General features: G+C 43.4%; 1 protein-coding gene across 1 annotated transcript; it reads left to right on the forward strand.

Annotated features, from left to right (window-relative positions):
* Positions 1–243: 243 nt before the first annotated feature.
* On the forward strand, positions 244–17,016 carry PPT1 (palmitoyl-protein thioesterase 1). Its single transcript, XM_030868125.2, has 9 exons — positions 244–402; positions 3,975–4,084; positions 4,310–4,437; positions 5,139–5,209; positions 7,150–7,252; positions 11,211–11,301; positions 12,148–12,246; positions 14,182–14,253; positions 15,543–17,016. Exons 1-9 carry the CDS (start codon positions 279–281, stop codon positions 15,663–15,665), a joined length of 921 nt encoding a protein of 306 aa, XP_030723985.1. The 5' UTR covers positions 244–278; the 3' UTR covers positions 15,666–17,016.
* The last annotated feature ends 68 nt before the right edge of the window (positions 17,017–17,084 follow it).

The raw sequence follows: 17,084 nt of genomic DNA on the forward strand, positions 1-17,084 counted from the left end.
GTCCCGACCCATAAAATGGGGAGAAGTGTATTCGGCGTTGTTACGAGGATTAAATCAGATACCAGATGTAAAGCGCTTAGAATAGTGTTTGATGCGTAGGAAGCGCTGAATAAATGTTGGCTTGCGTTTGATTCCTGCGGGCGGTCTGTTCGGTAGGGTAACACTCCAGGACAGACACTAGTCCGCGCAGCTTCCCATGCGGAGATGCGGAGGCTGCGGCCCAGCCCCTCCCGCGCCAGGCCCAGGAGAGGGGAGCGCGGTCATGTGATTGAATCAAGATGGCGTCGTCCAGTTCGTTGTGGCTCTTGGCTCTCGCTTTCCTGCCGGGGTCCTGCGCTTCCCTGGCGCTGGGGCATCTTGACCCGCCGGCCCCGCTGCCTCTGGTGATCTGGCATGGGATGGGTAAGTGAAGGAGGGAGTGAGAAGAGAGTCAAAAGGTTTTGGCGACTCCTTCCCTCTCCAAACCTGTGTTCGCTTCTGCAAAGTGCAAGTGTGGAGGGCGAGGACCGTGGTCACACAGCACCCGGCAGTCCCCACGGTTTAGGATTTGGGTGTTACTCTGCATGGGAAAGGGAGATGCGGAAGGAGCTGTCTTTTGGTGAGCGCTCACAGAGCGGTGTGCACTGCGGTAGGGTTTTGCGTGGTGTCCTGGTTTAATCCCCATGGCAGCGGCGTCCGGGTGCAGCATCAGACGCTTGCTCGGGGAAGGCTGGGCTGTGGCTGCATGACCGGGGCATCCATCCTTTTGTTCATTCACACATTGAAGAGATTTGTTAGGCACCAGTAGTTCATTTGACACATAGTTATTGAATACCTACTGGATGCTGAGGATACAGCAGTGAACGAAATAGACTAAATTCTTTGCTCTTTTAGAACTTTCCAGTGGGAGAGACAGACTATAATATAATATAATAATATAATGTAATATAATATGTTAAATGGTGATATGCGCAATGGAGAAAAATAAAGCAGAGAGGGGGATAGAGACTGCAAGTGGGGGCTTGCAGTTTTATAGAGCAAGGTCAGGAAAGGATTCACTGAGAAAGTGACACCTGAACAAAGACCTGAAGTCGATGAGGGAAGATGCTGTGTGAATATCTGGTGGAAGAAACAGCAGATGCAAAGGCCATGAGGCAGAAGTATGTCAGGTATGGTGGTATGTTCAAGGAACAGCATTCAGGTCATTGTAGCTGGAAGAAAATAGGTGTTTAGTTCAGAGATGGGAGGGGGATGGGGGTGGCCTGCTGATGTTGTTGGGCCTACTAAGGCTACTGTAGGAACTTTGGCTAGAATGAGATGGGAAGTTCTCGTGGGTTTTGAGCAGATGAGTGACATGGTCTGATTTGCACTTTAAAAGCACTCTAGTTGCTATATTGAGAATAGATTGTAGGGGGTCGTGGATCTTTGCAAGGAGAAAAGTTAGGAAGCTTTTGCAGTAATCTAAACAAGAGGTGATGGTAACTTGAAACAGTTTAGTAATAGAGGAGATGTTGAGAAGTGGTCAAAGTTTGGATATAGTTTGAAGATGGAACCAACGGGATTTGATAACAGGTTAGATGTGGGATGAGAAAGGAGTCAAGGATGATTCCATGGCTTTTGGCCTGGACAGTGAGAAGGATGACGTTGTCATTTTACCAAAATGCGGAAGCCTGTAGGGTGAGCAAATTTGGGATGAAAACCAAGAGTCTGCTTTTGGACTTACTAAATTTGAGTTGTTTGTTACACATCCAGGAGATGTAGAGGCATTTGGAGTGTGGAGTCCAAGACAGATACAGGCTGGAGATTAAAGTTGGGAGCCTTTGGCATATGGCTGGCATTTAAAGCCATGGAACTGGGCGAGATCACCTAGGGAGTGAGTGTACACAGAGGAGGGAAGAGGTCTAAAGACCGAGACCTGAAGCAGTCAGGTCTGGAGGTTGAGGAGATGGGGAGGAATTAGCAAAGGAGACAGTGATGGAACGACTAGGGAGGCGGTAGAGTCAGGAGAGGGCAGAGTCCTGGAAGCCACGTGAAAATGTTTCAAGAGGAAGGGAGTAAAAAACTGTGAGATGTTGATGACAGGTCCAATAAGATGAGGGCTGAGAATTGGTTATTGGATTTAGGAATAGGAAGATCACTAATGACCTTGACAAAAGCACTTTTAGGGGAGTGGTGAGAGTGAGAGCCTTTTTGAAATGGCTTAAAGGAAAATGTTCAGAGTGGAATTAGAGTCAGTAAATAGAGACAGTTCTTTCAAGGCTCTGTGCCAGGGCCTGGGGCTACTACAGTGGAGTTAAAGGAGAACAGGGGAGCTCCGTGCCCTCCCAGAGCACAGTCACTCCGTATGGGAGGCAGTTAAGTAACCCACAATTATAGTTTAGTGCAAGAAATCAAAGATGCTTGAGGCCTTTTCCTTCTTTAAAAACAAATTCTTAAGCTTATTCTCAGGTTGAAAATGGGATGATTAAATTCAAAATGGAAAATGATCTCAGCCCAGTTCTCCCACTCAGCGGCCACTTTGCTTCCTATTCTTAGTTCTGGTTCCTTGAAACAGGAAAAAAAAAAAAAGCAAAATGTAAGTTCAAGGCCAGCACTTACATGAACGCAAGAGTTAGCACCTCCTTAAATTTTGTGTCCTAGGCGCTTTACTTGTCTTACTGTAGTCCTGGCCCTAAAGAGAAATCAGATTCCAAAGTGTTTTTGAGTCTATTAACCCCAAATGTTCTAGATGATAAGGGAATCTGCACCCCTGCTTATTTTCAGTTGTGAATTTGGTGTCCCCATTATATTGTGTGGGCTTTTGAAGTTTGTTATTACCTGATGAACATGAGCTGAACTCTCTTTTTGTTGTTGCTGAGGTGAAATTCATATAACATACAATTAACCATGTCAAAGTATACAATTCAGTGACATTTAGTGTATTCACGTTGTGCAATCACCACTTCTCTCTAGTTTCAAAACTTTTTCATCAAAAAAAATTAATTAAAAAGAAAAATAAATAAATCAACTCATTTCCTGGAAAAAAAAAACAAAAAACTTTTTCATCACCCCAGAAAATACCTGTACCCATTAAGGAATCACTCTTCATCCCCCACTTCCCATCATCCCCAGGAAATGTTCAGCCTGCTTTCTGTTTCAATGGATTTGCCTACTCTGGATGTATCATATAAAAGGAATTATACGATATGTTACCTTTTGTCTCTGGCTTATTTCACTTATAATAATGTTTTCGAGGTTCATCCACATTGTAGCATGTGTCAATACTTTGTTCCTTTTTATGGTGGAATAATATTTTATTGTATATATGTACCACAATTGTTTATCCAGTCATCCATTGATGGACATTTGGGTGTTTTCCACCTTTTAGCTATTACAAATAATGCTGCTTTAGTCTTCTACAAATCTCTGTAGGGACATAACGTTTTCACATCTCTTGGGTATGTATCCAGAAGTGAAACTGATGTGTCATATGGTCATTGTATGTTTAAATTTTTGAGGAACCATCAAATTGTTTTCATGGTGGCTGCACCATATTACATTTCCACCAGCAATGTAAAGGGTTCCTATTTCTCCCTATCTTTGTCAACACGTGTTATTTTCCATTTTTAAATGAATTAATTTAAAAAAAAATTAAAGCCATCCTACTAGTTGTGCAGTGGTATCTCATTGTGATTTTGATTTGCATTTCCTTAATGACCACTGATGTTGAACATATTTTCATGTGCTTGTTGGCCATTTGTGTGTCTTCTTTGGAGAGATGTCTGTTCATGTCCTTTTCCCATTTTAATTAGATTGTCTTCTTGTTGTGGAGTTGTAGAGTTCTTTGTATATTCCACGTATTAAACCCTTATCAAGTATATGTTTTGCAAGTATTTTCTCCCATTCTGTATGTTGTCTTTTCACATTTTCATTAATGCCTTTAAAGCACAGAAGTTTTTTTAAAAAAATAATGTTTTTTTTACTCATGAGTTTCCACGATTGCCTTTGTTTTCTAGGAGACAGCTGTTGTAATCCCTTAAGCATGGGCGCTGTTAAGAAAATGGTCGAGAAGAAAATACCTGGAATTTACGTCTTGTCTTTAGAGATTGGGAAGACCCTGGTAGAGGTGAGGCCCCTCACGGCTCTGTTCCTTTGAAGGTTTGCTGACTGATTTCATAGAATATACGATTAAGATGCTTAACCTTGTATTTTTAGCAGCAGATCATACAGTGATACTTTAGTTCTTGAGTGGCTTCTGTGAGGGTACCAACCTAAACAAGTTTGCTCTTAGAGAAGGTGCCAGTGATAGTTTTCAGCCCCATCCTTTCACTTCTCGTGGCTCTTCTTTTAGGATGTGGAGAACAGCTTCTTTTTGAATGTCAACTCCCAAGTAACAACGGTGTGTCAGATTCTTGCTAAGGATCCTAAATTGCAGCAAGGCTACAATGCTATGGGATTCTCCCAGGGAGGCCAATTTCTGTAAGTCCCTTTTTGTTATATCACTTACATGGAACTGATTTTTTTTCCCTTTGATTCAGATAGATCTACCCATTCAGTTCTTTTGGAATCTTCACCTATTTTGGAAGGGAAACTCTTCTAAAATATCCCCATGGAAGAAGTTCTATGGAGCTTAACTTATTTTCTGTGAAGGAATAAAGATTTGTTTGGTTGTATCAGAGGAAAGTCCTGAAACTTTGTGGCTTTGGGGAGCCACAGAGGATTAAGTAGCTTAATCTGGAAAGCTAATTGTTTTTGTCTTTTTTTAAAGGAGAAAAGCTGTGGTTTTCTTTTTTTTTTTTTTTTTTGAAGATGTTGGGCGTAGGAGTTTATTAATTAATTACTTTATTTTTGCTGTGTTGGGTCTTCATTTCTGTGCGAGGGCTTTCTCTAGTTGTGGCAAGCGGGGACCACTCTTCGTCGCGGTGCGCGGGCCTCTCACTATCGTGGCCTCTCTTGTTGCGGAGCACAGGCTCCAGACATGCAGGCTCAGTAGTTGTGGCTCACGGGCCTAGTTGCTCCACGGCATGTGGGATCCTCCCAGACCAGGGCTCGAACCCGTGTCCCCTGCATTAGCAGGCAGATTCTCAACCACTGCGCCACCAGGGAAGCCCTGGGAAGTTAATTGTTGATGATACATTTCCATCTGACAGTTGGAACTGATAATCCTTTTTTTTCTCCAGGAGGGCAGTGGCTCAGAGATGCCCATCACCTCCTATGATCAATCTCATATCAGTTGGGGGACAACATCAAGGTAACTTTGTCCCCTTTGCCTAAAAAATTCTAGCAGCTCTATTTGTACAAGAAGTCAGCCATCCTTGCAAAAATCCTGTTTTTCTAATTTATAGTAAATTAGCCAGGAGAGGTGATGAAATAGGATTCCAGAGGCCTGGAACACAGGTGAATCATTAGGTTACCACCTACTTCTCTCTAATTTAATTGACATGATTTCATGGAGGTGAGGTGGTTGCAGCCACGTAACAGGTGGTGGTTTGGGAGTTAGGAAAGTCCAACAACCTTTCCTTTTTTTTTCTTTAAAAAATTTATTTATTTGTTTGTTTGTTTGTTTTTGGCTGCATTGGGTCTTCGTTGCTGTGTGGGCTTTTTTCTAGTTGCGGCGAGCAGTGCTACTCTTTGTTGCAGTGCGCAGGCTCCTCATTGTGGTGGCTTCTCTTGTTGCGGAGCACGGGCTCTAGGCACGTGGGCTTCAGTAGTTGCGGCATGCTGTCTCAGTAGTTGTGGCGTGTGGGCTCAGTAGTTGTGGCTCGCAGGCTGTAGAGCGCAGGCTCAGTAGTTGTGGCGCACGGGCTTAGTTGCTCCGCGGCATGTGGGATATTCCCGGACCAGGACTCGAACCCGTGTCCCCTGCACTGGCAGGCGGATTCTTAACCACCGTGCCTCCAGGGAAGTCCCCCAACAACCTTTCCTGTTTTCTGACATGGGTGATGTCCTACTGAATTTAGACTTAGGCAAAGAATAGTGTCTAGGCTTTTTGTTAATTTTATAATTAACAGTAGAGATTAAATCTTTCAAAAAACAACAGGTTTGCTATTTAGACAGAATTATTTACTTTTGGGGGAAGATGTGTCTTTGGGATAGAACGTTATCTCTCTTCTGATGGATATAGCTGTTAGCTGGTAGGGTGTAGGAACAGACGGATTCTCCTTATAATCAGGAAACTGGCTTCACCCAATTAACGGTTACTGATGGACAAGTAATTCGGTATCGTAGGTCTGTTTCACAGACGAGGGAAACTAAAATAAGACCCTGCCCATCTTGTGGGAATTTTTCAGAGGATGAAATGAAATAATAGGTAGGAAGATACTTTTTTAAAGTACACGTATTATTTAAATGCAAGTTGGTAGGAACAGCTTTATCATTCATTCATTGATTCTACAAATAGTTATTAAAAACCTAGAAACAAGACAGACAAGGTTTCTGCCTTCATGGAACTTCCATTCTAGTGCCGGGGGGAGAATAGACATGAAATAGGTAAACAAAATAAATACAGATAATGGTAACTATGATAAAGAAAGAAAAATAGGATAATAGGAAGAATGGTGGCTGTATTGGTGAAAGGTGTGAGCTCTGGAGCCAAACTGCCTGTGTTCATATCCTGGCTCCATCACTTACTGTCTAACCTTGGACAAGGTATCTAACCTCTCTGTTTGAAAGTTTCCTTAAAAAAGGAAAAAAAAAGTTTCCTATCTGTAGTATGGTGCAAATGATTCTACTCTACAGGGTGGTTATGAGGATTAAATTAATTATTGCCAATATATGCTTAGAACTGGTATGTCTGGTATCCCCCAAAATGTTATTAATGAGGATGATGAGGATGCAAGTATAATTGGGGGAGGGGAAGGAACTGGGGTCGGGCACTGCTTGAGTTAGGGCACTCAGGTGTGACTTCTCTAAACCAAGACCCAAGAGATGAGAATGAGTCCAGCCATTGAAGAGTAAGAGAAATACATACTCCAGAGAGAAGCAGATGCAAAGGTCCTGAGGCAGAAAAGAGTGTGGGAACACCAGGAGGAAGCTGGTTATAGTATTAATTCTCAAAACATTATTTTCTTGAGGAATAAATGAACAAGATCAGGGTCTAGTTCTGGTTTTGTTTCTTGCAATGCCCTGCACATAGTAGGTATTCAGTACATGACTACTGAAGGCATGGATGTTTGTCTTCTACTACTATAGGTGTTTTTGGACTCCCTCGGTGCCCAGGAGAGAGCTCTCACATCTGTGACTTGATCAGAAAAACACTGAATGCTGGAGCTTACAACAAAGCTATACAAGAACGGTATGTATGGTTAGCTGAAAAGGATACAGAACTGTCACTAATGAAAATATCATGCTCACTTTCATGCTAACCGTGATTCTAGGAGTAGTTGCTAGTGATTTTCAAATGAGATATTTATTGTAAATATGTCTGTACTACCTGCTTCATTTTATTGTAAACCTAAAACTGCTCTAATATTAATTTAAAGGAAAGGAAGACATTTTTTCTATAAAAGAAGACTGTAATTACAACAATTTTTTTTTTTTTTTTTACTTTTCGGCCATGCCACGAGGCGTATGGGATCTTAGTTCCCCAACCAGGGATTGAACCCTGGTCCCCAGCAATGGAAGTGCAGAGTCTTAACCGCTGGACCACTAGGGAAGTCCCCACAACATTACATTTTCATCTGTAAAAATAAAACCAAAAAAGCCTTTAGAAAGTAGTAGGCTCAAGGAATTGCTGTTAATATTTGGAGGACAGATTCTTTCTGTTGTCAGCAATGAGGGGTTAGCTTCCTATGTCAATGTCCTTAGCTACCTGTGTTTGGGTATTTAAAAATATACAAGATCACTTTCAGAGTGTGTTCTCCTTCAGTTGTTTCCAAACTTAAATTATACATCAGACCCCCTGGGAAATTCATTAAAAATGAATTCTAGGGCTCCATCCCTAGAAATTTGAATTCAGTAGGTCTGGAGTATTCTGGGTGATAACTGAGATTTGGGATTAACTTGTATGGTTTTGGTATCTATCCTATGGGTCTTCCAAGTGTATGATTCTTGTTTGATAGCAGCTTTTCAGTACAACACTTCCTTGAAGGCCTGTCCAAGGGTACAGCCTTGTGAATGACTGGCCTGTAGAAAAGACCTGCAGCTAGCTCTCTTTTCCTTTCCTACCCATTGGCTGACTACACATGTAGCCACAAAGCTGTCTTGGGTCAACAGTGCCACCTGATGGTCAGTGAAGGAAACTAAGAGACTTTATATCTCCACCTCCTACCCACTCAGGCAACTCAAACCACTGCTAAGCTTTACCCCTTCCCTGGTTTGACTAGTCACAGCTTGGTTATTTATGTCCAAATATTCTCTGTTCTCATGGGTATGTATGATCTGTTTAAGCTACATTGTTCTTTATTCTTTACTCTTTATTTTTCTAACTATTGCCCAGATGCCTCAGAAAGAATCCACCCTTTTCTTTCTTTGTGTTTCCTTCTTTGGTGAACCAAACACAATTGGGATTATTATTGACTGTAGAGGAGCAGTCAGCTGGGGGGTGGGGGGACAGTGACACCTGAATACTGATTAAAAGTGGTACATGGATGTGTTTATCTTCACTTCCTTCTTAACCTTTAATAAACTGGTAGCCAAAGAATAAAAAGTGATAAACCCACAAGGGCAAAGAGAACAGGAGAGGAGAGAAGAGATAGTAAAAGACGTCAACATTTTTTTTTAAAGACAGAAAGCAAATTAATGAGTGATAACTGTTTTAGTAGAGCAGAAAATTCTGAAACCTTTATGTCTGTGGAGGGATACACTGACAAGAAGGAACCAGCTTCACTTTTTACAGTCCCAGAAAGACTCAGGAATTAGATGCCTAAGATACCTTGGAAGGTAGAGTAAGTGCATGGGACTTTTTGTTGAAAATCTATATAAACAATGATCAAACTCCTTAGTTCCCTGAAATGCACGTCCAAGTGACTGCTCCTCCTCCACCCTGACAAGAGAAGCCAAATTTATTTTCTGGAGCAGTTTGACTAAAGAAGTACCAGGGGAGCTTCCCTGGTGGCGCAGTGGTTGAGAGTCCGCCTGCCGATGCAGGGGACACGGGTTCGTGCCCTGGTCCAGGAAGATCCCACATGCCGCGGAGTGGCTGGGCCCATGAGCCATGGACACTGAGCCTGCACGTCCGGAGCCTGTGCTCCGCAACGGGAGAGGCCACAACAGTGAGAGGCCCGCGTACCGCAAAAAAAAAAAAAAAAAAAAGTACCAGGGGAATTCCCTGGCCGTCCAGTGGTTAGGACTCCATGCTTCTACTGCAGGGGGTATGGGTTTGATCCCTGGTCGGAGAACTAAGACCCCGCATGCCGTGTCACATGGCCACAAAACAAAAAAAATTAATTAAAAAAAAAAAAAGTAGTACCAGACTTCGAGATAACAAGCACCTAACAGTGGTAAGACACCATATTGAAAACCCACCCCATCCCATTCTGCTCCTAGAATGATAGCAGCCAGGCTTATTACCTGCTAGGCAGAAGTTTGACGGATCCCTCTCTGAAAACACTGATTGGTCCCAGAGAAAAGACCTATAGGTTCATGTTTTGGAATCCTTTAAGAAGTTAGGACGTAGTCAAGCCACCAGTAGATAAGCTCTGTTCTTGCGTGAAGAACTTTCAGTCAGCTTCTTTAAATATGAACAGTGAGCCAAGGACCCCCAGTCAGACATCTGGGGAAAGCTTCCAAAATGAAAGACCAAAACAAGCAAAAGGTAACTTGGAAGAAACAGATGGCAATTCAAGGAGCTGAAGAAAACCTTAAGGAAAAAAAAAAAAAAGCCTGTATTATTATCTTCAGAGATAAGAGATCATCCATGATGCTAGAAGAGAATGCAAATAAAACCTATCATCTGCTAGAAGAGAATGCAAGTAAAACCAGTCATCCGAGAGAAAGAGATCCTGGAAGCTAAAAATAAGATAACCAGAACAAAAATGTGTTAGCGGTATGGGAATATAAAGTTGAAGACATTTCTTGGAAATTAGAACAAAATCTCAATGAGGTAGAAAAAAGGGGGGAACGGGTAAAATTAGAGAAGCCGTTCAAGAAATTCAATACCTGCCTGATCGGAGTTTCAAAAAGAGAACAGAGGAAAGAGTGGATTGGAATTATCAAAGAAGTAATATGAGAACACTTCTCAGAACTATGGGACATGAGTTTCTACATCGAAAGGGCTCACCAAGTAGTCAGGGGTGAAAAAAGACCCACATCCAGGTATATTCCCGTGAAGTGTCAGAACACTGGGGGTAAAGGGCAGAGCCCCGTGAGGCCGCACACTGACTCCCTGACAGCAAAACTACTAGCTAGAAGGCAGTGGTGCAGTACCTTTGGCTTCTGAGAAAAAATGATTTCCAATGTAGAATTCTCTACTGAACCTGGAAGTAGCAATCAAATGTGAAGGGAAAATAAAAGACATGGCCTTCCATATTCTCTCTCTAGGGGGTTGTTGGAGAGGCTCAGCGCTACACTGTCCAGCTGTGTGGCCTTGGATGTCCTTGAGCCTACTTCTCACCTCCAGCACGAGGCTAATAGTGTTTTCCTGCAGGGTTGCTGTGAGGATTAGACCAATGGAGTGTGAAGCTCTCAGTGCAGCGCTCAGCTCGTAGTTAGTAGGCAGGGTTGGGCTGGTACCACTAGTGGTGCTGTGTTGAAAATATTTATTCAACTTTAGCTTTCTCTTTCCTTTATTTATAAGTATTGCAGTGGTTGTGTTGTCTCTAAGTTTTAGTCGCACTTAAAATACTTTGTTCATAATTTAATCAATTACTGAACTATTACTGTTTGCCAGGCCCCATTGTAAGTCTTGCAGATACAGTGGAGAATAAGACAATTAGGGTAACATGCTCTTGTAAATAAGACATTTAGGGTAACATACTCTGTTTACTTGGGGAAAGGGGGTCTCCAAGTAAACAGATGCACTAGATAACAGTGCTAAGCCCGTGGCAGAAAGAAACAGGGGGCAGCAATGGACAGTAATGGAGGAGGTGCCTACTTTGGACAGAACGGTCTTTGAAGAAAAGATATTTAAGCTGGGATCTCAACGACAAGAAGGAGCATAGGAGATGCTAAGAAAAAATGGATCAGGCAGAGGGAACCGAAGGCTCTGGTCCTTTGTCCCTTTGAAGTCTCTTGGTGGCCTGTGCACAGGGGCATGCCCCGGGAGTGCTGACCGAAGTGCAGCTTGGTCACCTTTCTTTCTTTTCCTCCCACAGCCTGGTGCAAGCAGAATACTGGCACGACCCCATAAAGGAGGACATGTACCGCAACCACAGCATCTTCTTGGCAGATATCAATCAGGAGAGAGTAAGCACCCAGCCCAGGCTACCACAGATGTGCATTCATTTTCCTGTTCGGGGCATTATAAACAGATTAGCAGTGACCGTTTATTCAGAATATCCCAGGCAGAATATCCCAGGAAACAAGAAGTTCTGTCTTTTGGGAGGCGGTGCTTATGAGATTCAGTTCCTTTTAGGGAGGCTGAAATTCATGTGGCTTTCTTCCTGTAGGTTCTTCCTCTTTCCCAGTGTTGAAGCAGCAGGGTGAGCTCAGTAGGTGCTGGCTGGCTTACATGGAACTTCAGCTGCTGCCTTACTGAGGGAAGCCTTTCTAGTGGATCCTTTTTGGGTCGTATTTTCTCAGAAGAGTAATTTACTTAGAAGAGAGACTGCAGAGGGGACTGAGTGTGTCCCAAAGATGAGCATGCTTTGGGAGATTCTGGTAAACTAGATGGCTCAATTTATATTGGGCTTATCCGGAGGTTTAAAACAAACAAAAACAGAATTTGAAGGGGGGCGGTGGGAATAGAATAGTATAGCAGAACCACTCCGAGTTTGTAGTTTCTTATTTTGCCTTGGCTTTCTCTGGCTAGAAGCCTTGAACCTATGTGATGGGGGCCTTTGGAGTGCAGTGACGGATTCATGGTGGCACCAGTATGCCATGGTTGGTGGGAGCACTGTCAGTCAGATAGGATGGTAAGAAAAGGCTGTACCTGGTATATTCTGGGAAGGAAGCTAGAAAAGCAGCCCATACCATGGAGAAGAAACATGGTGGCCCAGGGTCAGGGAGACCAGAGTACTGAAAGGTTTTAATTCCCCACCTATAACCTGATGGTAGTGTCCCTGAGGTACTTACTGTTCGCCTTTTCTCCAGGGTGTCAATGAGTCCTACAAGAAAAACCTGATGGCCCTGAAGAAGTTTGTGATGGTGAAATTCCTCAACGATTCCATTGTGGACCCCGTGGATTCTGAGGTGAGATGCTGCTTAGGCCACAACATGCCAGGAGACCATCAGAATAAATGGCATTAAAACACAGCTGCATGACTTCCCTGGTGGTCCAGTGGTTAAGAATCCGCCTTCCAATGCAAGGGACGCAGGTTTGATCCCTGGTTGGGGAACTAAGATCCCACATGCCGCAGGGAAACTAAACCTGTGCACCGCAACTAGAGAGAAGCCTGCACACCGCAACTACTGATCCCATGTGCCCTGGAGCCCACGTGCCACAACTAGAGAAACCTGCACACCGCAACTAGAGAGAAGCCCGCAATGAAGAGCCCATGCGCCGCAACAAAGACCGAGTGCGGCGAAACTAAAAAAAGACAAGAAACAAACGAATAAAAGCCCACAGCTGCCTGCTGGGTAAAACTGTCCCTTTCACCCACCTTTGTGTAGAGCAGGGGTTCTGAGGTCTACAAATGGGACACTGAGGGTTGTAGCCCCCCAACCGCCCCAAATTGTGTGCAAACTTAGTTGACCCTTGAAAAACGTGGGGGTTAGGACGCTGACCCTTCACACAGGCAAAAATCTACATATGACTTATAGTCGGCCCTCAGCATCCACAGTATTGGAAAAAAATCCACGTATAAGTGGACCGGAGCAGTTCAAACCCGTGTGGTTCAAGGGTCAACTGTAGTTGCACCCTCTGAGGAAGGGTCTATAATTTTTACCAGATTTTCAGAGATCCGTGATCCAAAAAACATTCAGAACTACGAGTCCAAAGTCTATAAATTCCTGAGGTTCACATTCAAGGTCTGCCTTGACCTGTCTTCAACCTGTCTTTCCAACTTAATCTTAACTTCATGACCACTTCATATCCTCTCTCATCAAGCCATACTGTATTACTTGAAATGCCCCGGGCCTGGCATGTGCTTTTTCTTTTGTGTGTCTGTGTTCCTTGTTCATGCTTTTCAGTCTCTAAAACGCCCTTCTGTGGGCTTCTCCGCCTGACAAGCTTCTATTCAGCTGTCAAGGCCAATCTCAAATGTCACTTCCTCCATCCAGGATGCCACCCCTCTTCCAAGCAGAATTTGCTACCACCCACCTGCTTTTTTTTCGGTCGTGCCGCACAGCACGCGTGATCTTAGTTCTCAGACTAGGGATCGAACCCACGGCCCCTGCAGTGGAAGCGCAGAGTGCTAACCACTGCGCCGCCAGGGAATTGCCTTTGCTCCCTCTTTTAAAGAATCATCAGCCTCTGTTCTATCAGCATTCATCACATTGTGTCAGAGCACCAGGGACTAGCAAACTACACCTGTGGGCCGAATCCAGCCTGCCACATGCATTTGTATGGCCCACAAACTAAAAATGGTTTTTATTATTTGTAAATGGTAGAAAAAAGTCAAAAGAATATTTGATGATGTGAAAATTACATGAAATTCAAATGTCAATGTCTATAAATAAGGTTTCATTAGAATGCAGCCATATTCATTTCAGAAATATTGCCTGTGGCAGTTTTTGCATTACAATGGCAGCATTTAGTAGCTGCAACCACGTGGCCCTTAAATCTAAAATATTTTGTATTTGGTCTTTATGGAAGTTTGCTGACCCCCATGCTGAACAGTTAGTTGTTTCTGTGCATTGGACTAGAGCTTCTTGAAAACAGGGACTGTATACATATTCATCTTTGAATATTTAGACTTCAGCACAAGGATTTTCACAGAGTAGGTGCTCAATAATTGTAGGAAGCAGCAATTCTGGGGAGTTGGAAAGCTCTTTGGAATGATTAACTCATACCTCAGGACCCACCCTTAAGAAGAGATGACTCAGGACACGCTGTTTTCCCTCCTTGCTGCAGTGTTAGGGTGTTCAGTTTGTTGGTAGTCTTAGCTACTAGCCAGTCTTAAACCAGTTTGGCAGTATATGCGCCATGTGTCTGATCTGACCTCATTTCTTCCTTCTCTCCTGCAGTGGTTTGGATTTTACAGAAGTGGCCAAGCCAAGGAAACCATTCCCTTACAGGAGAGCACCCTGTACACGCAGGTAACGGGAAGAGAGGCGCAGTCCTTTTCAGCTCCTGCTTCCGGAAGCTGCTAGGTGCTTTGGTGACACACCTTGTCTTGTACACCCCAGCACAGCAGGTGCTCAAGAAGCGTCTGACTCGTGTCTGATGTGGACGAGGCTTGTTAGGCTGTTGATTGTTGCACTAGCTTATGAGGCATTGGTTTACCGAAGCCTACATCCTGAAGGTTGAAGGACCTGTACGTCATATGTTTTCAGGCATGTACAAGGGACACATCATCTCTGACTCCTTCCTTCTGATAATAAGGTTTAGAACCAGCTTCCTTTGCTGAGGTGTAGTCCACTACAAAGCCCCCACGCGTGACAGAAACATAGAGGGCTGTTACTTTAAAACAACAGATGCGCAAGTCCTGTTTTTAAATCAGGCACTGACACGGGGAGCTCCTCCTGCAGGAGACTGAGGAACAGAGCTGTGAATTTTGTTCAGCAGTAGATCCTGTTTCTCAAGCACAGGTGGCAGCATTTCACCACCTCCAGTTCTGAGCCCTTCCGTACCCTTAAGGCTTTTATCTTGGGAGATACTCTCCCCGAAATGCAGAAGTGTTACATCTGAACCACTTGCCTTCTGTCTATTCAAATTCCTCCAAGTAATTTAAGAGGCCAATTGTCATCTCTTGGCTTTTTTCCTGCATCTGGTGCCCCATCTTGGGTGAGGTAAAAGGACGGGGAAGCTAGGATCTGTTAAGAGTTTTGGATATTACAACTAAGAACTTGTCAGGAACTCAAACTGATGGTAGCTACAGCAGAAGCAACATGTTGGCAGGCACCATCATAACTGCTCCTCTTCCCATCCATACTTGTTTGTCAGCACCCCAGCTGTGGGTCATGACATGTTCAGCTGCAGGATATGAAAGTGTCTGAGTTTTGTCATCTAAGGGTTGGATCTGTTGTAAGTTATCTAGCTAATGTTCTCTTGTCTTTAGCTCAGTCCCACTTAACTTGACATTTTGAGGCAGTTTTGTCCATGGCTTGCCCACTCATAGGTGGTCCTCCAGAAGCTTTGGGAAACATTTCAGAAAGCAGAATATAAAACTGTATAGAATAACCTCAATTGCACATACATTTTTAATGCATAGGAAAAAAACTGGAGGCAAGTATCCTTTTTGGCATTTTCAACAATACATCTAAATTTTAATACTCAAGAGAAAGGACTGCATTTTGAGAATATATCTCAAGTTAACTTTCTTTATGATTTCACTATGAAGCTTTTCATTAAGCCTCTTGATTAATTATGGCCTTTCTCTCTGCAGGACCGCCTGGGGCTAAAGGCAATGGACAACGCAGGACAGCTGGTGTTCCTGGCTCTCGAAGGGGACCATCTTCAACTGTCTGAAGCATGGTTTTATGCCCACATCATACCCTTCCTTGAGTGAAACCCTTGTAGTTTGCACCAGAGCTCAGGGAACCCCTCACACTTCCAAACCAGTTCCCTCCACGCCCAAGCCTGAGCTCAGATCCAGCTAGAAACTAATCCTTCTCTTGTCACCGTCTAACATGCCCTGCTTGGAAAGATCCAAGATAGGAATCTTATCCTTTGCCTCATCCTATTAGCATATGGTGTTGAATGCAAGTTTAATTAGCTAATAACCACGGAGATTATTTTACAACCCTTTGATGTGGTCAGAGTGTTTTAGGAATCAGGAGTTTGCTGCAGGTCAGTGGCAGAACTGTGCCCAGGCCCGGAAGAGACTAAACAAACTAAACCAATGAGATAGAGTCTAAGGCAGATGCCTTTCTCAGGAAAATCTACCCACATCTCAAGCCAAGGGGCCAGTACCCAGACCTAAGGTATTCACATAAATGCTTTCTCAGTTGTGCTGGTGGGGATTTGACCAGTGCTTGGAGAAGTATTGCTTGGATGATGTGTCCACATAATTTCTTGAGGCTGTCCTCCTCTTTGTGTTGCTTTCTGTGGTGTCTTAGCTATTATTAGACAAATTCGGGCAGCCCACCATCTTGCCTTGGTAGCACTTTTTTTTGTCTCCTCAGGTAGTGATGAATTTGTTGCTCTGTCACGAAAGGAGGGAACTAGCACCCGATTAGATTGCTTAAGGGAGGAAGTGTACATATTGCTTAACTTAGATGGGGTGGGGGCGGTTTAAAGAAAAATAGGAGGAGGTAGTTAGTTCTTTCCATTCCATCCTTGATGAACCTGCCCTTTCTAAATATGACTAGTGGTGTGGATTCTAGAGTCCCTCTATTGCTGGCATTAGCAAAGAATGGGAGGAAAAATGCGAAGAGATCAGGCTTTCTAACTTCCATCTCAAAAATTTGAGATTACCGCACACTTCAAACTGCTTCTGATGTGTTCTGTGAAAAAAAGAGTGCTCAAAAAGCTTAGGGAGTATTCCATATCCCTTTTCTCCTCTTGAAGATCAACCCACCTTAGAATATTAAGGACTCTGAAAATTCCTGTTACAGTAAAGAAAACTAACCTTAATCTACCGTTTCCCACGCTATTTGAGCATGGACGTCTTAACCTCCAATCCCTTATCCCATGAAAACCTAGCAACACTTTTTGGAAGATTGTTCTGCAGAATGCCAGTTTGCGGAAATGGGTAGCTATACTTGAGGGAAGCACTTTGTTAGTGCTGCAAAGTTTATCCTCTGTGATTTTTCTTTCACCTCTCTCAAGACTTTTCAACTAAGAGGATGAAAGGCAAGAAGTGGGGACGTGTGAAAATAATTTTATGAAGTTGTTTAAAATAAAGAGTAGTTTCTTATCCTTGGTGTCATTTTTCTTTTCGAAGTCCTTACATCTCTGTACAGCAAATATCATACATAAATACTAA

Source organism: Globicephala melas, chromosome 1 (assembly GCF_963455315.2).
Source record: "Globicephala melas chromosome 1, mGloMel1.2, whole genome shotgun sequence".
In the NCBI taxonomy this organism is placed as follows: Eukaryota; Metazoa; Chordata; class Mammalia; order Artiodactyla; family Delphinidae; genus Globicephala; species Globicephala melas.